General features: G+C 32.1%; 2 protein-coding genes and 1 long non-coding RNA gene across 4 annotated transcripts; 2 read left to right on the forward strand and 1 right to left on the reverse strand.

Moving 5' to 3' along the window:
- Window positions 1–33: 33 nt before the first annotated feature.
- Window positions 34–3,974, reverse strand: LOC118049788 (uncharacterized). The gene is made up of 2 exons (XR_004687759.2): window positions 3,537–3,974; window positions 34–1,757 (listed from the first exon to the last, which is right to left on the reverse strand). It is a non-coding gene; the product is annotated as an uncharacterized lncRNA (long non-coding RNA).
- Window positions 3,975–5,468: 1,494 nt separating this feature from the next.
- Window positions 5,469–8,247, forward strand: LOC118049787 (pentatricopeptide repeat-containing protein At5g59600). Of its 2 annotated transcripts, none has more exons than XM_073410885.1 (2): window positions 5,469–7,347; window positions 7,796–8,247. In XM_073410885.1, exons 1-2 carry the CDS (start codon window positions 5,655–5,657, stop codon window positions 7,987–7,989), a joined length of 1,887 nt encoding a protein of 628 aa, XP_073266986.1. In that variant the 5' UTR covers window positions 5,469–5,654; the 3' UTR covers window positions 7,990–8,247. The 2 variants fall into 2 exon arrangements, with proteins under 2 accessions (XP_073266986.1, XP_034915790.1); XM_035059899.2 differs by having other exon boundaries at window positions 7,827–8,029.
- Window positions 8,248–13,009: 4,762 nt separating this feature from the next.
- On the forward strand, window positions 13,010–15,272 carry LOC118049780 (uncharacterized). Its single transcript, XM_035059892.2, has 2 exons — window positions 13,010–13,414; window positions 14,606–15,272. The coding sequence occupies exon 2, from the start codon at window positions 14,654–14,656 to the stop codon at window positions 15,065–15,067; it is 414 nt and encodes a 137-aa protein (XP_034915783.1). The 5' UTR covers window positions 13,010–13,414; window positions 14,606–14,653; the 3' UTR covers window positions 15,068–15,272.
- Window positions 15,273–20,940: the final 5,668 nt, after the last annotated feature.

The raw sequence follows: 20,940 nt of genomic DNA on the forward strand, positions 1-20,940 counted from the left end.
ACTTATTCTGAATAAGTTTTAAATCTAAAAAAGTAAAAACAAACTAAATAATATAAAGATAATAATGTTATTAACAGATAAAGATATTAATAAAAGATACCTATGGCTGACTAACATAATTTCAGTTTTGGTGCCATATCTTTAACAGTTTTTCCTTTTTTTCTTCTTCTGCTGCTGCCATTTCCCACGGATGGTCAGACTTACAAAAACATATATCTGGGCTCGTCTCTCACTGCTGTTAATAATAGCTCTTCTTGGTCTTCGCCGTCTGGGCATTTTGCTTTTGGATTCCAACAAGTTGGTGGTGCTGGCTTCTTGCTAGCTATATGGTTCAACAAAATACCTGAAAGAACCATAGTCTGATCAGCTAACAGAAATAATCTAGTTCAGAGGGGATCAAGAGTACAACCTACTACGGATGGTCAGTTGGTCCTAAATGACCAGTCAGACAGACAAATATAGAGGAGCACCAATTCTGGTGGATGTGGAGCTGCCTATGTAGCTATGCTTGACGCAGGAAACTTTGTGCTAGCAAGCCCAGCTGGTGTCAATTTGTGGCAGAGTTTTGATCAACCGACAGATACAATGTTGTCCACACAGAATCTGAATAACGGTGGTCAGCTAATTGCTCCCTGCCTGGAAAAGAACTATTCAGATAGAAGATTCATGTTTGTTCTACAACCTGATGGGAATCTCCTCCTATACACCACAAATTATCCATCAACTACCAATTATTCTCCTTATTGATCCACCCAAGGTTCTGTAGGCTTTGGTTATCAAGTGATCTTTAAACAGTCTGTCTATATGTATCTTATATCAAGAAATGGTACCATACTTAATTCTGTATTCTCTGATTCAGCATCAATGCAAGATTTCTACCAGAGGGCAACCCTAGACTATGGTGGAGTTTTTAGGCACTATCTCTACCCAAAGAATGCTTCTGGTAGCAGAAACTGGGCTATGGACTGCAATAATTTGTCTGTCATACCATCAAATAACTGCCTTGAGTGTTAAGGGACGGGGAGACGCAGGCAGTGGAGGTTGTGGTTACAGGAGTTATTGCAGATTAGGAGATGATCAAAGATAAAAGTAAAGAAAGGAACCTCGACTACTGCTGGTTCAATCTTAAAGACGAATGATCGATCAACTTCGATCATAACAGGCTCAGTGCTTTTAGGTAGCTCCATTTCTCTGAATGTTCTCTCACTGCTAGGAATCTATGTTATCTTTTCTGGATTGAACAAATAAAAACAAAAAATAATAATTCATCTACACAATGCCATGCTAGACATGAATCCGGTAATTGTTTACTTGCAACGAACACGAAACAGCTGCAGGACAGGAGGCTTCAAGGAAGAACTGGGAGGTGGTGCTTTTGGAACTGTGTACAAAGGGGTTCTAGCCAATGAAGATACACCCCTCATTGCAGTAAAGAAGTTAGGAAAGATAGCCAGAGAAGGCGAACAGGAATTCAAAACAGAAGTGAGAGTTACTGGCAGAACAAATCACAAGAACTCGGTCCAACTTATTGGATTCTGTAACATCTCCTTCTAGTCTACGAATACATGAGCAATGGCTCCTTGGCAAACTTTCTGTAAATTTGGAGACTCGAGGTCCAACTGATACCAAATAATGCAAATTGCTTTCGGCGTAGCCAGAGGGCTCCTTTACCACCATGAGGAATGCAGCTCCCAGATAATCCGTTGTGATATCAAGCCTCAAAATATCCTCCTCGACAAAACTCTAAATGTTATGACCTGAATCTCAGCTCCATGACCGGCAACGTAAGAGTGGTGTCGAAAGAATACCTCACCTATGCTAAGCCTCAGAACAGACATATCAAAAGAACAATTTATTCAAAAATACGCAACATTTTATAATCTTCAAAAATTTTATATTATTCAAAACTGATAAAACCAAAAGATAGTTTAAAACTCCTTATTAGTAATTAAAACAACAACAATAATCCATAATACTCATTACATTGTCAAAATCCAAACTTAATTAAAACAAGGTACTAGTGAAGCGTTTAAGACATCGAATCAAAATTAAAAGGAAAGCTTCGCAAAACAAGCAAGGCACACCTACCAAAATTGAAGAAGCGGAAACACCTAACAAAGTCCAACTGCTATCAAAAACTAAGAATCTGAAATAATGTTAAGAATAAGGGGTGAGTTCAATCAACTCAGTGAGGGAATAATATTTTATATAGATTTTAGATATTAATAGTTTGCAAGATGATTTATCTTGATATACATATACATATTAAACATATTATCATAATGTAGTGGAATACATGTCAGAGATCAGATGCAACCCAAAGGTGACCAAATGACACCCAAAGGTGACCAAATGACACCCGAAAGTGACCACTGTGGGATGATCAGTCGCCACAGGCTGATGCCTCTCTCACTAGCTAGGTATACAGAATATTATTTGCACATAGGCTAACTACTCTCCGTTAGCATGGAGTTATTAACAAGTCCTATATCAAGACATAATAAGTACTCATATAATCATCAAAGAAATATATATCATATCGAATATAATTTAGTTCAATAGATTGCGAGTGCAAATTTAAGAATAAATGTGTACTCGGAAAATAAAGCAACATATATAGATATTCAAGAAATTAATTAGTTGTACTCATCGTATAATCAACATACATATTTATTTATAATATATGCATATTAATGATTATCCCACTCACTCGGAAAATATAGAACTAAAAGGAATGTCAGGTGAAAGACCCGAAAATCCTATTGAGGATTGTTAGGAGAACCTACAACAATATATGAAATATACTCAAAAACAACTCAAACAAAAGATCCCAATGCATAAAATAAAACCAGGTTTAGTCTCCTAAGTTCATGGACTAAAATGACAATTTTCCAAAACAGGGATCAAAACGTAATTTTATCAAATTTGGAGGACCAGTCTGGAAATACATAACCATACTGAATTTTCACTCATAAACCATCCTAAATTATGTCTAGAATGTACCAGGGACCGAATTGAAATTTTCATAAAGTTCAGGGACTAAAATGTAAATTCCCAAAATTGAGTGACCAAACTGAAAATATTCTAAATCAACTATCAAACTGAGATTCATCATCCTTAATCTCATAATAACACTGTTCAGAATCTCAAAATACATTTAGGGGTCAAATTATAATTTTCCCAAAGTTTAGGGACTAAACTGTAATTCTCATAAATCAAGGACCAAAACAAAATTTAGTCATCTTCAACCTCAAGACAATTCTGTCCAGATTTTACAGCAAGGTAAAATTGAATTTCTTAACCCATAAAAAATTAATTTAAACAAATCAACTCATAAATCCTTATTTTCAACAACATACTAATTAATTAATCACCTAACATTAAACCCTTAATAATCATAAATCAATCTTAACAATACAAACTTCTAAGCCTTATAAACCCTAATTTCTCTCTCTCTCTTTCTCTCTCTCTCTCTCTCTCTCTTTCCTTCCATAAACAAATCATAATTAAAAGTAACATAAGAGGGAATCACTTACTTGCTACTTCCACTTTTTTTAAACCCAAAACTTGATATCAAAAACGAAATCCTTAGTTTGATGAAGAGAGGGTTACGGCAGCCACAAGACTTAGAAGAGAGAACAGTAATTCTCTTGCAACTTTTTCTTATATACCTAGATTAACTTAGATTGGGTTTGGGTTTGGGTCTTACTAAAGGCAAGAATTTTTTATTTTGGACTAGCCAGGCTGTTGAAGACAGACCACACAAAAACAGCTAAAGCAATCAGAGGAACCAAAGGTTATGTAGCACCTGGATGGTTCAAAAACCTGCCTGTAACAACCATAGTAGATATTTACAGCTTTGGCATTCTACTGCTAGAACTAGTTTGCTGTAGAAAGAACTTTGAGCTTGATGTAATGGAAGAAGATCAGACAGTGCTTGCAGACTAGGCATGTGATTGCTTAAAAGAAGGAAATGTCACCTTTTAGTAGAACAAGATGAAGAGGCAATGGAAGACATGAAAAGGCCGGAGAGGAAAAGGGTGGAGAGGTTTGTGATGGTAGTAATTTGGTGCATTCGAGAAGATCTAAAATAATGTTAGGAGTTGTTAAGGTGATGCATACGGAAATAATTCAAGAAAAAACATATAATTATGTTAAAAAAAATCATCAAAAACTCTAATTCAAATTTTATTTTTAATAAACATATAATAAGTAAAATTAGATTTATTTATAAAAATAAGTGTTTAATAAATCATTACATGACTAACACGATCTCAAATAATAATAATAATTTTTAAGGCAATGTATAGATTTTTTTTATTTATATTATTATTCATATTTGAGTCTTAAAAAACACCATAGAAATTAAGAAAAATCTCAAGAATAACACACATTCATTTATAATCCAATACAAAAGTCCCAATATTCCACAATGATGCATAAAATCAAAGTATCATCTATTTATACAAATAATAATAATAATTTTTAAGGTTTTATCTATATTATTATTCATATTTTAATCTTAAAAAACACCAAAGAAAGAAAATTATCAAGAATACACAAATTCATTAATAAATATTCCACAATAATACATAAAATCAAAGTATCTTTTAATTTTTTTAACTAAAATAATGTGGTTTTTTTTCAAAAAAAAATTAAAATAATATTATTTTAATTAAAAAAAATAAACTTGATTGATCTAACCAATCTGCAAATTCAAGCTTTGGTTCTCATAAGTTCATAACTATAGCTTCAAGAACCCAAGTGCTTTGACACTTGCTTGTGTTGGGGCACAGAACTGGATTGGAGATGTACCTAAGCCTGTAAGGACCAAGTTTTGATTAAGCTTGAGCAATTAACACCAATTGTTGTATTTGGCCCATAACCAGAAAATTTAATGAATTTAGAGTTGTTTTTTTTTTTTAAAAAAAAGTTAATATATATATATATATATATATATATATATATATATATAATCCAAACCGGTCTATATCATCCAGAATCGAGGGCTGATTTCGGGTACCAATGTCCCTATAGTAGATAGCAATAGGGTAAGCTTTACTGCTGTGCTGTCCCTTAGGATGCGTTGATATTCCAATTATACCCCTTACCTTAGAAATTCCCAATTTCAGCCTTCTTTTTATAAAAGATTCAATCGTTACCCTTTCCATCATACAGCCTACCTTTTGAATTATGTTTTTGAAAAAATGTTAAGTGTGTTTATATATGGCTTTTAAAAGGAAATTATTAAATAAAACTAATAAAATTTAAAATCAATATGAATAAACGCTAGCTTTTATTAGTAATTAATCAACAATAAATGGAAAATTCTAAACTTTTTTCAAAAAAAAAAAAATACAGGGGTAGGATTGTGACATTTTAACTTATAGAGATAGAATTGAAACATTGGTAAAACTATAAAGGTAAAAATAAAGTTTACCCACAGTACGATTTTCCAAATCCTGACCACTACCAATCAACTAACCCCTCACCATCAAAGAACTTAGCTATTGCTTTCATGAAAGCACTTCGTCAACGGTGTGCCTCTTTAAGACACAAGTTGTAGTTTAAATTAGTGTATACATTGCCCTCTGTCTTATGTTGATCATACTATGTTTTCACTTGCTAAATAGATTCATGGGTTTGGTCTTAAAATGGGGATTAATCAAAGATTATACATGATAATGCAAACCCCATTTTTGGTGTCAAGAAGCAACACTTCATTAGACCCTATTGCTGGTTTGCTAAAAAGGTGCTTAAAGTTTAAAGCTTTAAGAGGCGGGAAGCAAGTTCATGCTTGGTTAGTTACTAGAGGGACTGATTTGAGAATATTGTCACTGAATTCAAAGCTTGTTGGCATGTATGCAAGTTGTGGAGACGTAAAGTCTGCAACTTTAGTCTTTAAGAGGATCCGAAACCCAAATGTTTTTGCATTGAATTGGATGGTTTTAGCCTCTGCATTTGAAGGGTATTACAAAGAGGCTATAGGGTACTTTTGTTCAATGAAAGATTCAGTTTTTATTTACAATAAGTATACTTTCTCTATTGTTTTGAAAGCTTTTGTTGGTTTATTGGATTTGAATAAAGGAAAGGAGGTTCATTGTATGGTCAAACAATTGGGTTTCGAAAGTGATGCTTGTGTGGCTAATGCTTTGGTGGATATGTATAGTAAATGTGGGTGCATTGGTTATGCACGTACAGTGTTTGATAGAATGGCGAGGAGAGATATTGTTTCTTGGACTTCGATGATTTCTGGTTATTGTAATGTAGGGAAGATTGAGGAAGCTCTTGTTTTGTTTGAGAGAATGAAGCTGGAGGGATTGGAACCGAATGATTTCACGTGGAATGCTTTGATTTCCGGTTATGCTAGGAGAGGAGACAGTGATGGAGCATTTTCACTTTTGTCGAAGATGACTAGAGAAGGGTTGGTTCCTGATTTGGTTACTTGGAATGCAATGATTGCAGGTTTTGTTCAGGGGGAGAGAGCTGGTGATGCTTTTAAGTTGTTTCAGGACATGTTGGTTTTAGGGGTTAAGCCTAATCTTGTGACCGTTGCAGGATTGCTACCAGCATGTGGGCTGACTAGTTCAATACAAAGAGGTAGAGCGATTCATGGACTGGTATATAGATTGGAGTTTGATATTAGGAATGCATTTATTGCCAGTGCTCTTATTGACATGTACTCAGAGTGTGGCAGTTTCAAAGAAGCTAGAACTGTATTTGAGAAGATACATAACAAAAATGTTGCATCATGGAATGCTATGATTGGATGCTACGGCAAGCATGGCATGGTGAACACGTCAATACAGTTGTTTGAGAGAATGTATGGAGAAGGAATTCAGGCAAATGATGTGACTTTGCTTTGTGTTCTTTCTGCTTGTAGCCACAGTGGTTATGTTGAGAAAGGGTTGGAAATTTTTTGGTCCGTGAAAGAGAGGTACAAGGTTGATCGCAAGAAAGAGCATTATGCTTGTGTTGTTGATATGTTGTCTCGTTCCGGGAGGCTGGTAGATGCCTATGAATTAGTGAAGGAAATGCCAATAGAAGTCACAAAATCAATTGTTGGAGCTTTCTTCAATGGATGCATGATCCATGGAAGAAGAGATTTGGCTGAAAAGATGATAGATGATGTTACAAGAGGGGACTTGAAAAAACCTGGATCATTTGCGATGCTGTCAGCTATTTATGCTACCAGTGGAGAAAGGAAAGAGGTTCGCAATAACATGAAGAAGATCGTGAAAGAACGGAAAGCGCAGAAGGAGCCTGCCTGTAGTCAGGTTGAGGAGAAGGATGAGTTTGTTGGAGTTGAAATAGAGAAAGAAAACAAAGAAGTGAGCATTAAAGCAGGTATTTTCTCCAATGTTATATAGTATATAATAGTCATCGAATACAACTCTATCGCGTTAGGATTAAGTTTCTTAATCATTGTACCTGGTAACCCTTTTCACAGACAGCTTTCAAAGTAGCATTCAACTCAAGTGTAAAGCTAGACTTTCTGAAGTATCTTCTTATAAATTCATGTTGTTTGTGGCCAGTAACTTGATCACACACACGAAAATTTTTCGAATTCAGCATTTCAGCTTAATACAGATGGTGGTAACTTCTGAGTTCCAGTTTTTTTGGTCAATCACTTGAATTTAAAGTACAGATTCAACTGAATATCAAGAAACTGAACAAACTCTAATTTCAATACATGTAGTTGACTAAAGAGCAGCTTATCTAAAAAAGGAAAACACATTGTTGATCTCACATTCATCTAACAGTTTCTGAGACTTTGCGCCTGAACCTTGTGTAGTTCTGATACATGTTCCTCGTGTGCGGAGCAGGTTAGAGGAGCAGAGGGAGCTGATGAAGACTCTAAAGAAGTACACAGAGATGGAGTTGGGATATATACTGGCATTGATTCATAATGTTTGGTGGAAGTTACCAAATAGGGTCAGTGTTTCTGAACATCCAAATGTAGCCTTTGTAAGTAACAAATCTTTCTAGAAACTACTGAGCCATAACTACTAACCAAAGCTTTTTTTTTTAGGGTTTTGTATTTCTCATGATTCTTTAATTACTTGAAATTTCATATGCCTTGCAGTTTGTAATCTTTCCTTTGAACATCTGATCAGGAAGGCCTTGAATGTTTTATTGTAATCTTTCATGTAGTTCAGTTTTTACCAGCCAAAAATACCTGGTAATTTTTACTAGACTACAGAGGTAGAATTAGTCTTGATAAGCAAAAGCTGGTCGTGCAAATAATACTGGAGAGTGTTTTGGGCTTTTATTTTTACTTGAAAAAATATCAAATTAACTTAATTAATTTTTTTTAATATTTTTAATGATTTTGATATATTAATATAAAAAATAAATTATTTTAATGTATTTTTAAATAAATATCATAATACATTTCAATACCAAATACTCGCTAATAATAAAATCCATAGTTATAATACCTGGTTAGGGGTCTAACTCAAGCTTAAAGCCAAGGCTGCAGGTCGGTTGGGTTATAGAACTAGAATTGAAAATAGATTAAGGGAATAAAGGTTATTCTTCAAAATATTTTTTGTTTTGAAATATATTAAAATAATATTTTTTTATTTTTAAAATTTATTTTTAATATTAAGATATTAAAACTATCAAAAACATTTAAAATTAAAAAATTTAAATTTTAATAAAAAAAATTAAAATTCAATTCCAAACACTCATTGAGCAATTAACTCTGGTTGTATTTGGTACATAAACCAGAGTGTTTAATCAATGACAGATTGACCAGCGACCATCCATTTAATATCGATCAATCTTTTTCTTTTTTTCCCCTTATTTTTACAGCCATGATTCACGACGTCGAGCTGCTCTTACCTTTCAACTCGAATAGAATTTTTTTTTTAAAATAATATTATTTGATATAATTTATCTATCCTATTCAAGTTATGTATTGGACTAGGTTTAATATTTTTTTTTTTTTTTATGAGGCACATATTCATATACTATTTCTAAATCCCTCAATAATTATATTGTTAAATCAATCGAACAAAATATTTGTGTCACTTTGTAAAGCATGCCACTTTTCACCGAATATGCTATAAAGTAGAAAAGGAAAAAATATGGTTGTTATTTGTGTGAAGTCATGGTCAGGTAGGGTTCAAGAAATTTAACACGATTTGTTGGTAACGAATTGTTAGACAAAAGACACGGGGAAAAAGAAGAAATTGAAAGAGAAATATGGACTGAAAAATGGTACAAGCATCTTGTATAGTTCTAACTAATGTTATTAAAATATATATAAAAAAAAAAACCTAGAAGGGAATAAACTTTTTTAAATTAAACAATCAGATTTTATTCAAGTTTTATTAAAAATATAAATGAGAGTTGACTTGGTTAAATTTAGATGATCAAGTGGGTAAAGTAATCAATCCGTTCAAAACTTAATTTAATTTTATTTTAAAAAAAATCAAAATCATGTTATTTTAGATTTTTTTTAATAACATATCTTATATTAATCCGGATTAACAATCCCTAACCTATCACTCCAACAATTAATGTTATGATGTTTTAGTAAAAATACTATACAATATATCATATATGAAAAAGCTGTAGCATCATATTGGCATTCATCTTGCAATCATACCCATGATTTATATGAATCAATTTTTTTTTTTTTTTAAAAAAAAGGATTATTTGACAAAACACAGCTTGTGTAGTCAAATTTAGACTTTGAGATCATGTTTTATCAATGTCCTCTAAGGCAGTAGGGGTCCATATATTAGTGGTTTTCCTTGGACCATTTTATAGTATGTGCATTATTTCTTGTAGTGAGGTCCACAAGCATAAAATGTTCCCAAAATTTATTGTCCTTACTATAGAAGAAAAAATGACATTTTATTGATGAAATTTCAATATTTATGATGACTTGATGTTGTGTAGACAAATAACCAAAGTATATTTTTCATTTTCCTTTTTTGGTTGAAGGAAAATGTGGATTCTTGCTTTTTGTTAACGCAATTCCAAATTTTTATTACTTTCAATGTAGTGTTTCGAGTTATTGCATTTGGTCCTCACTGATCTACCCAAGACATATTTTTCTCATTTTCTCCACACTGAGTTTTCTTAAATAACTTGTCATCCTTGATTCTATACAATTTATTTGAAATCAATTCCTTGTTGTAATTAAATTTAACTATAGCGTTCAATTTATAAATAAGTTCAATTCACATATTTAAAATAGATAGAATTGAATTCATTTTTTTTTATATATTATTCTCATCTTATTTTTTAAGAACTCTCTGAAAAAACAAATGGATAGATGAAATCTTATTTATTTTTATACAAGTTTTAGAGATTTAAAATTCAATCACCGACACTTGATATAATCTTAAACGTGAAATCTTATTAAAACTTCAAAATTGAATTGAATTTAGAGATCGCAGGCATGTTTTACAAGATAAGTAATCATTTTTTAGTGCCTAAAAGAAAGTCAAGCTTGAGTAAGAATCCATAATGAAATTAGTATGAGATAGGGAGTGCATGCCCCCCTGCTACGTAATGTGAAAAGGTTGTCAAGATTTATGACTTTCTTCATCAATTCGGTTGTCATCCATTACATGAAATGTCAAGCTAGCTAGGTTCAGACTTTGTCTGCTAAACACGACTAAAATTTGTGGCTCTAATTACGTTCTGTGGTTTTGGATTCCTCAATTTTGACAAATTAATCTTCCCTTGGGATTGATGATTTTAGTTCTTAAGGTTCTTGTGGTAACTTGCAGTCACCATACATTAATATGGTGTTTTCATGTTGGTTGCCTGCATTCGAGATGGATAAAATTTGGTTAAAAAGATTTACTCATTTCTTTAATTTTCTTCCATTTTAATCTTGAGGTTGCCATACGTGTAAAAAAACAGGAATATATATCAGCTTGATTCGGAGATGACTTTAACGTTAATCTTATTTAAAATCAAAATACACAACTTTTTAAGAGATACATCTCTTTCCCCTTTCACGAAATTTCACCTCATCCTCCTATAGTTTAAACCCAAGACTTGTCGGGGATTTTTTAGATTGCAGTAATATTATTTTAAAAAAAGTGTTATTTTTTTTAAAAAATATATATATTAAAATGATCTAAAAATATAAAAAAATTTAATTTAAAATAAAAAAAATTAATTTTTCTTAAAATGTTTTTTAAACACAAAAATAAATAGGTTTTTTTTAAAAAAATTTATATTTTAATCCCCTTGAAAACATAGCATCGCATAATTAATTTGATATATTATTGTTATCTCACCAGAACAATATTGACCAATAAATAATCCCTTAAAACATTTGCTCACTGAATATTGCTTATAGAATTAAATTACTTGAAGTTGCATTGATGGGGAGAATGAGAGATAGTTTGTAAGGGATAACAATCATCTTGGTTTCTTAATCTATCAAAAAGGCTTTAATAATTTTGACTTCATCTTTAAGCAAATATTAAAAAAAAGTTTTATACATTTTATAAACATCATTATATCTCATTCTTACCTTTAATTTTATTTCTCGATTCTTTTTTCTTTCTTGGTCAGGCTATAATAGTGATAATCATAATTATAGCATATGATATGAAAGTCAATATAAAATATAATCACAAGTAAAGCCGTTTACCTTGATAAATCCATGTTAAAATTTAAAAAAAAACACTTAAATCGATATTGTTTGAATTATTTCTAAAAATTCCATGTTTTATTTTATACCACGGGTGACAATGATATTAGTCGAATTTCTATAATAATTGAAAAACATTTTATTTTATTTTATATTAATATCAAAATTTAAAATATCTTTGTAAGTAATAAGACCAATAAAAATTATAAATATATCATTTACTAAAAAAATCAGAGACTTAAAGTCCTATTTGTTTTTACAGTGCCATTTGTGCTTTGTTCTAATTGTAATTTTTAAAGTATTTGGTTAATTAACATACATTATAATTTTGCATGGTACCACTGAAAACTCTTTCAAAGTATTGGTTAAATAAAAACTATAATTTGTAATTTTTTAAGATTATTTTTTAAATCACAGTCACAAAAATTATCATATACATGTACATTAAGATATTAATGCTAAATAAATCTTCTCCTAACAATATGAAATTCTTTTTAGGTTACATTTTTAAAACACGAAATACAAAAGATCATGTACGTTTGTTTGCAGGAAAGTGAATTCCTTTTGGAAAGTGAATTGTGAATTCCTGGAAAGTGAAAAAGTATTTTCCGCTCTCGCTTGTGAAATGTTTTTTTACTATTCCATGAAACTATTTATAACATTAAGTACGAAATATATCCGACAAAAACTATAGTTTTAATAATATTTTTAGCATGTAATAAAAGATAAAATATTAAAGTATTTTTAATGTTAAAAAAAATAGCACACTTAAAAAAAAAAAAAAAAGAATCCTACAGGCAAGTGAACAGTGCAAGAGAACTGCAACTATTTTTCAGCAAACAGTGTACGCAATACACTGTTCATGTTAATTGCACTATTCATTGAACAGTGCAATTAACATGAACAATTAATTCAGCACTGGCCACTGTCGGAAAGTGTTTTCTTTGTTTAATAAACACTTTCCTTTGGCAACACTGATTTATTTTCCATTGACTGAATTCATTTTTTGCAAACACTGGAAAAGCAGGAAAGTGAATTCCAGGAATTCACTTTCCTGCAATGTAGTCTCTTCTCTGTTTCCGTCATGGATATCAGAATCTTGTATTTAAAAACAGAAAGTGTACGAATACATTATTTGCTTTTACTGTATTTGTTCAGTATCCATACACTAATTTTTTAAAATGTAAAAAAAGGACGGAGAATCAAAAGAATTTGAAATGTAAAATGTTTAGATTTCTTTGGAAACAAACACATGCAAAGAGATGGGTAACATGGACAAAAGCTTCATGTTTTCAAAGTTTGAACTACTAAAAACGACAGACAGAAGTTTCATAGTATAGTAAAAAAGTACACGAAAGTATGCCACTAACATAGCAGCATTTGATCCACCTTTACCACAATACCCTTTGCCATTCAATTTTCTTACACTCACCTCCCTATACACAGATTATCACACACAGACTAAGGAACCAATCAACAAATATCTATCAACTCTTCTCTATCTCCCCTTCTCCCTGTCTTCCATTTGGGCCACGTTTGTTTTTGAGACACAGCACTTATAGTTGTACTTTTGTTTTGCAAATCTTGGAATCTCAATGTTTCTTGATCTGGGTATCAAGTATTTCTTCTTTAGATCATAGTTTAGTGTTAAATTTTTTGCTTTTGTCTCTATAAGAGAAAAACCCATCTGGGTTTTGGTCTTTTTTGTGCGCCTTTGCTTTCTTTAACAGATTCGAAGTGATGGGTTTCTTGAAAAAGGTGCAAATAAGGTTTGTTCAATATCAGGTTAGTTTCGTTTAGCTCTTTTGTTTTCTTGGACATGCTTGCTTTCCGGTATTGGTTTTTTAGTTTTTGATGTTTGTGGGCTTTGGGGGGCTACTTAGAGATTGTTTTTGATGATTAGTTCAGCTCTACTATGTCTATATATTGTGAAAGTTTAGATTTTTATGCTTCTGATGGATCTTACTTTGAAATGGTTTAAGGAGATTTATGTGGTTTTTTGAAAGTATTGTGAATTACTGTGTTTGGATTCTTTGATTGATCACTTTTCAAGGTATCAAATTAGTGACCCTTAATTTTGAGTTAATACTACATAGATGTGTCTTTTTTTCTTGATTTCACTTTCACTGTTGTTTATGTTATTGCGTTTCTAGCTATTGCAAGCTATGCGGTATCTGTTTCAATCTTTTTGTCTTAAATACCTCAAGTTTTATTTGCTTTTGCATATTTCTGATTTGGATTTAGAGATGGATGTTTCCTGATGCTGCATTTAGCTGCTGTGGAAATATAGGAAAAAAGAGAGAGTCATATGATTTATTATTAATGGGCATGAAAAAACTAGGCTGTTAGTTACTCAATTGATTCTTTAGAGTATCTTTAAGAATTTGATTGTTTCAGCTATTGAACAGACATTTGATAGGAAGAAAAACTGATTTGTAATTGTGTTGCTCGGGGTAAAGTATATGTTTTTATCATGAAATGAATTTTCAGCTTCATATCTGTAGTTCTGTTCTTGTTTGGGGGTTCTGAGCTGAGAAAATGGCATTTGGGCTCTTTGAGTGATCCATTTTGTATAACAGGTCATTGATGGAAAGGCAGCTATCATAGTAGCCTATGCATTAAGATAAGTGAAACCATTTAAGCATTTGGAATCTTAAAAATGATGTCATGCATTTATTACTTGAAGTATTTGGAAGGTAGTGTGAAGTCATCTTTAGAAACATCTCTGGATATAGACTCGATGTTTTCTTTTAGTGACACAACTGTGAAGGTGGGCTAGTTCGTCTTAAAATTATTCATTTATCAAGCACCACTGTCTGAGAATAGAAATCTTTTTAAGCTTTGTAATTTATGCTTCTGGTTAGCACGATATGTGAACTCTGCTCAGATGGTTCATTCTTGTGAAATCGTGGGTTGTGCTGCTTGCCTTTGAATTTTTGTGATGAAAAGCTTAACTTTTGTTTCTTTTGTTTGCAGAAAGATTCTTCATCTGTATGAGTTTTTCTTTTACGGAGTTTTAGAATTATGGGTAGAGGCAGAGGTAAGGGAAAGAAGTTGACTGTGAGCAATCATGATGATACTGGAAGTGGTGAGGAAGAGAAAATTCCAGCGCAGAAGAGAAGGGGACGGCCACAAAAACCACTGAAAGATGACATTGATGAGGAAGAAGTTGAAAAAATTGAAGATGAAGAGGTAGAGAATGGAAAAACTGGCATCACAAGCAAAGAGACAAAAAGTCCAACGGCAGCCGAAAATGGAAAGAAGAGGAAGCGATATTCACAGGCAAAGGAGAAACCTGATTCTGTAAAGGAAGAAAATGGTGTCGGAACCAGATCAAGCACTGATGACTCAACCAAGTCTAATGGTTTTCGGCATAACAGAAGTAGGCGGAAAAACAAGCCTCGTCGTGCTGCCGAAGCAGGTGTGGAATGTAAGTGAAGGCAATCGTTGGCTTTTGCAGCGGGTCTCTTCTTTTGATGACTTTCCAGATAAATTATATAGGAAATGAGGCCTAGTAAGATCTCCAGTTTCATTTGAATTTTTTGGTTTATCATTTTGGTAATCTTTTTGCCAATCCCCTTTTCACTTTAATTGGGAGTTTTGTACTTCTGTAATTTTTATAATGCTATTATGTTTCATACCATCACTTGGTTCATCTATCATATGATTTGCAAACCTGCTTGGCCTGTTGAAATGTCCTCTTCATTCCTTCAAACTGTCGTGATTTCTTTCTACAACAGTATCTTCCTTCTTGCGACTTGTAATTTGGACATCATCATAACACATGTAATCACACTGCTGCTGGTCAAACTCTGTCGAGAAGTTGCAACAACAGTGAAGTCTGTTCATATAAAATTTATGCTGTTCTTTCTTAGTTCTTAATTGTTATGCATATGATTTAGCTGGTTGGAGTTAAGAGTACTACTGTCACTGGAATAGCGTATCAGATTGTGGCGAGTAGCCGAGTTTTGCATCTGCCTTCTATTGTGGTCTCGAATGGTAGGCTCACATGCTTTGCATATGTATTTTGTATTTCTTTCCTTGCCTTCTAGGTCAGTTGTGCGGTTGTGTTTACTTTACCAGGTCTATAGCTTCTTAATTACGTTTCATTACCTTGCCTCAGCAAAAGAGATGATGTAGATATGACTGTTGGTCGTCGGCTTTTGTCTTCAGGAATCAGCTCAAGTTTGTCCTTAGTGGAAGATTACTTTATGCAGTAGTGTTGGTTAAAGACAAAAGGTTAGAGATTGTCCATGAGAAGCTTCCTCGAAAGTCAGTTTTCAGTGACAGTGAATGCGAGAAGTTTGAATGGATCCCTTGAAAACCCTAAAAGCAGCTGACCAAAGTTTTGAACTTCCTATCGATTGCCATTACTCCCATTTAAAAACACTATCATCTTGAAGAGAAGCACAGCATGATAGAGCTAATACCAATAATTTTGCCTCATGTTCAATGAATTCTGACCTGCACTTATGATTCATAAGTTGTAGAAGTCTGTAGGTTGCAGAAGATGAAGCTAGAAAGAAATCTTTACTGAGCAGCCTTATGGCTTGGATCCTGCGATTCCTAGCTCCTGTCAGGCTTGTTTCTTTCGTTGAGATTCATCTTGTTTTGTTGCAATCGGCTTGAAAATCCTATTAATATTTATATATGTTATTAAGCCACGTCCGGTCTATGAATCGGTTGAAGGCCTTGGTAATGGGTTGGGTTTGAATCGATCGAGTTAATCTTAAAAAAATATATTATTTTAAGATTTAAAAAAATATTAAAATAATATTGTTTTATAAAAAAATTACATCATGGTCTAGACTATTAATGTTATTAAACTTAATCAAACTTATAATTCAATCCAAGATCTTAGTTATATATTAGATGAGATTGGATAAGTTGACTCGGTTCAAGTCAGATCAATCTAAAAATTATTATTTTAAGATTTTTTTTTTTAAAACCAATGTTATTTTAAAAAATAAATAAAATTGTATTTTAATCTGATGAAGTTAAACCAAACCTAATTTATTTTGAAACACAATCCAAGCTACGTTCAAAGGTTTAATAATGACATTGTAAATAATGTATTTTGTTGTTTATTGAACCAATATTGTTGGTGATATAATTTGTCGTTGTTGTAGATTTCTTGCGTAACTCATGTTTCATTGGAGTCCATGTGAATGTAAGATATTGCATTCTTTTCTGGCTTATACAATTGCAACCTGCAAGAAACTCCAAGCATGCTATTTAGGTGGGTGGGTGGGTCGCCCTTCGTAGACTTTTGTGGAGGAGCTACCAATACAAAGAGCAGATGTTCTGACTGCCAACTGCTTTCAACAGCCCATTTACCATCCTCTTTTACATCAATTAAAATGATTAATTGTGCAAAATAATATCAATTAACACATGTGGGAAAGCCATAGTATAAATGCTGTGAATCACTGTGGATTGGAATGTTGGGTACATGGGTTTTCCATTAAAAAAAACATAAAGCCTAAAATGGTCTTTTTAGAGGGTCAATTTCTCATTCTAGAATTGTTTAGGGACATTTCAGTCTTTTTGTATTTTTTTTGCAAAATTAAATTGCTTTGTTTTTAAAAACAATAAAATAAAATAAAATAAATACTTTAATATAATTCAGGGCTATTTTTTATATTTCACCTTTTTAAGCATAATATAATTAAAATCAGAATCCTCAAAACTTGACTCCAAGAACTTATTTGTACTCTCACAATGATTTTTTTATAATAATAATTCAGTTACAGAGGCAATGTGATATTTTAATAAATAAATAAAAGAAAATTATTGATGCGTATGTTGATCGCTTTGTTGTCAATAGATAACACGTCCAACTAACTCTGTTAGTAGAAACTGTTGTTCTGCTTTATCATTTGATTTGTTTCGACATTCTCTTCCTCTTTAAACGGTACATGTGGTCAAGTGACCTCTAGTTTGATGGAGATTATGTGATTTTTTTATAAATTGATTTTTAATATGTTTTTATAATTGTTAAATAGTTGTTTCTAGCAAAGTTATTAAATCAACACATATTTAAGTCATAAGTTGGACAAATTAACGTGAATTGACTTAAATTATTATTAAATAATATTGTTTCAAGTTTTTTTTTAAAAAATTATAACAATATTATTTTGATTTTTTTATTTAAATTAAACCAGGTTTTGACTAATTCAATTCCTACATAATTTAATTTAAAAGTTATAACAAATTAAGTCTTAAATCAATGAATTACCTGCTTGACTTATCAAGCCAAGCTAGATTTCATAACAGTACTTTGAATACATCTCAAAAGTATTTGGTTCTCTGTTAATAGATATGTGATGGTGATTTTAGCTAGAGAAATGGCATCCATCGAGAAATGGTACGGAAACTCTAAAGTAAAAGAGGAGCAAAAGAAGCTTGGCATTATGGGCCAAGAGCTTCTTGTTTTTTACATATATATATTTTTTTTATATATATTATGGGCCAGTTATGATTATTATTTTTGAAGTCTTATAAACTCATAGTCATTTGGGCTTCATGGATTCATTGTCATTTATGTGAGAAAATGTGAAAAGGAACCTATTGAATAATATATATATATATATATATATATATATATATATATAAGGACATAATTAATTAATTTTAAAGCTTTGGAACACATTATGAAATAAACCTAATATATAAAAAGAAAAATGGATGGATTAATTACAAGTTGAAAATTTGAAATCTCATCTTGTAGTTTTCTTAGATTTTGATAAACCATAAAAAAAAAATTTCATGTAGAAATTAAGTTTTTAATGAATTATAATCCTGTTAAATATGAACTCGTATTTCTACGAGTCAATTCTGTATTGTGACAATCTTAATTCAAGTTCTTTACCTCTCCTAGAACTTTCAAGAGCCCTTATTATTATTATCTTATGAAGCCTTTCTTCTTCTTCTGTTTTTCTAGCTATTTTTCATATTTTCATTCTTTCATGTTCTTCATTAATTAATTCTTTCTTTCTTTCTTTCTTTAATTCAACATGCCTAACAAATTCTTAGGCTAGCTGGTATAAGATACAGCTATTAGCAATAACTGAAGAACAATAGAACTTCTGAAAACCCCATGGGGTTGGCCTAGCGGGATGCGGTCTGGGACGGGGGAGTGTGCTCCTCCCACGCTCCCAGGTTCGAATCTTGCCTGGTGATCAATTCCATGGGGCCATCGGACTTGGGCGAAGCCCATGATTTAACAGTGGTGCATTTGCGGGAAACTCCTTGTCGAGGGCCTGTGCACCCCCGGGATTAGTCAGGCCCAGCGGCCTAGATACCCGGTGCTAATTAAAAAAAAAATAAAAATAGAACTTCTGAACCAAGAAATTGCTGATGTGCCATTGTAAGCGTGACAAATGAGGGTGGATATTGATGCCTGTGTGCTGTGTGTGTGTATTTTTTATGTAATTCTATGCATGGAGCTACATAATTTTTAAACCCGACTTGTTGATCGATTCAGTTTAAGACCAAGGTTAACAGGTTTTGATAGGGTCATTCGAGTAAATTCTAATTTTTTTTTATAAATCAAAACGATATCGTTCTAGTTAAAAAAAAAATCAATGAGTTGTAATCAGATTTTTTATCGGATTTGCTTAGTCAACCAAGTCACCTAAGTTTTTTACTTCTTTTATTTTTTTAAACTTAACTTGGTTCTAACCCTGAATCAACAGATTAACTTGTCAAGCTAAATTGAGTTTTAAAACTATATTTAGGGTATATTTGTCAACCTAAAAAAAATGACAAAAACCTTAGGCTCTGTTTGTTTGCAGGAAAGTGGTTTCCTTTTGAAAAATGAATTCCGAGGAAAGTGAATTCCGGGAAAGTGTTTTCCGATGTTTGGTAGTGTTATGAAAAATGAACTAGAAAACACTTTCCAGTGTTTGGTTGTGTTATGGAAAATGAACTGGAAAATAATTTATTAATGAATTAATTTTTTTTTCAAGTTTATCTAATATATATAAAATATTTAATCACTTACAATAAAAAAAAAAAATCGAAAAAGTATAATGATGAATTTTTTTTATTATTTGGGTTTTTTTTTGGTATAATTTTTTTTAAAAGATAAATACATACAAAAATATTTTTATGGGTTTTTTGGATAAATATTAAAGGACTCAAGTTTTCTACCGAAATCAATTTTTTTTTAACTGTGTATAATCATCATTATCAACGTAGATAATATTTCATTGTCTAATATTTCTACCCATATCAATTATTGAACAATTACTGTGATTTCTACCGAAACCAATATACTGGACATCATCTACCATTCAATAAAGCATATTTAATTAACATCCATCTTATAGCCACTAATAAGACCACTGCCTATTTCTATTTTCTACCCAAACCATTTTACTACACACTCATCAACATCAATCAGCCTCTTCACAGTCAAGATTTCGACCGAAATCAATTCCCCCTTTCATCATCAACACAACATCATCAACGCACACACATCACGCCAACAAAGCACAGGAAATGCACAAAACACAGGGAACGCATATCAGCAGCAAAGAAGGAAAATCACATTGGGTGGAGAAACAGAGCATGGGTTTGCTGTGTTTTTTTCACAGAAACCAAACAAATTGTTTTGTTTGGTTTCTGTGAAAAAAAACACAGTAAACCCAATTTCTGGGAAAAATGGGTTTGGGTTTGCTGTGTATGGGTTGGCAGTGTTTGGTTTATGGGAAAAATGCAGGGGTTATGGTTTTCTATGGATGGGTTGCCTGGCGAAGAGATTGGGAAAGAAACGGGCCTGAAGGGCACCTTCGGTTTGCTATGGTTGAATGGGTTGCCTTCCCATGGGTTTCAGTTTGCTGTGACTCTGTTAATTCTTCGTTGTGATAGCAACAATGACAAAAGATGTTGTGTTTTCCTCAGAGCACGCCAAGAAATTACAGCCCTTTCAACAAATTCTTCGCTGTGATAGCAACAAATTACCTGTATGCCATAATAATAACAACAAATTAAAAATAAAGAGGATGAAAACAAGATAAATAAAAAGACATTTGAGAAAAAAAAAACCTGGAAGATGAGATGCTTGCAGTTGATTTGCGTAAATTATTTGGGAGAGAGTTTTTAGGATTTGGTTTTTTGAGACCCAGAACAATTTTTGTTAGTAAAGAAAAGGAAAGTGTTTTCCTTAAAATAAAGAAAGGAAAATACTTTCCTCCTCTAAAGTTTTAATTTTTCTATTGACTGGAATTGAGTTTTCTTTGATCAATTTTTCAAATGCTTGCCAAATATGGAAAAGTGGTTTCTGGGAAAATGAATTCCTAGAAACA

Source organism: Populus alba, chromosome 1 (genome assembly GCF_005239225.2).
Source record: "Populus alba chromosome 1, ASM523922v2, whole genome shotgun sequence".
Lineage (NCBI taxonomy): Eukaryota > Viridiplantae > Streptophyta > Magnoliopsida > Malpighiales > Salicaceae > Populus > Populus alba.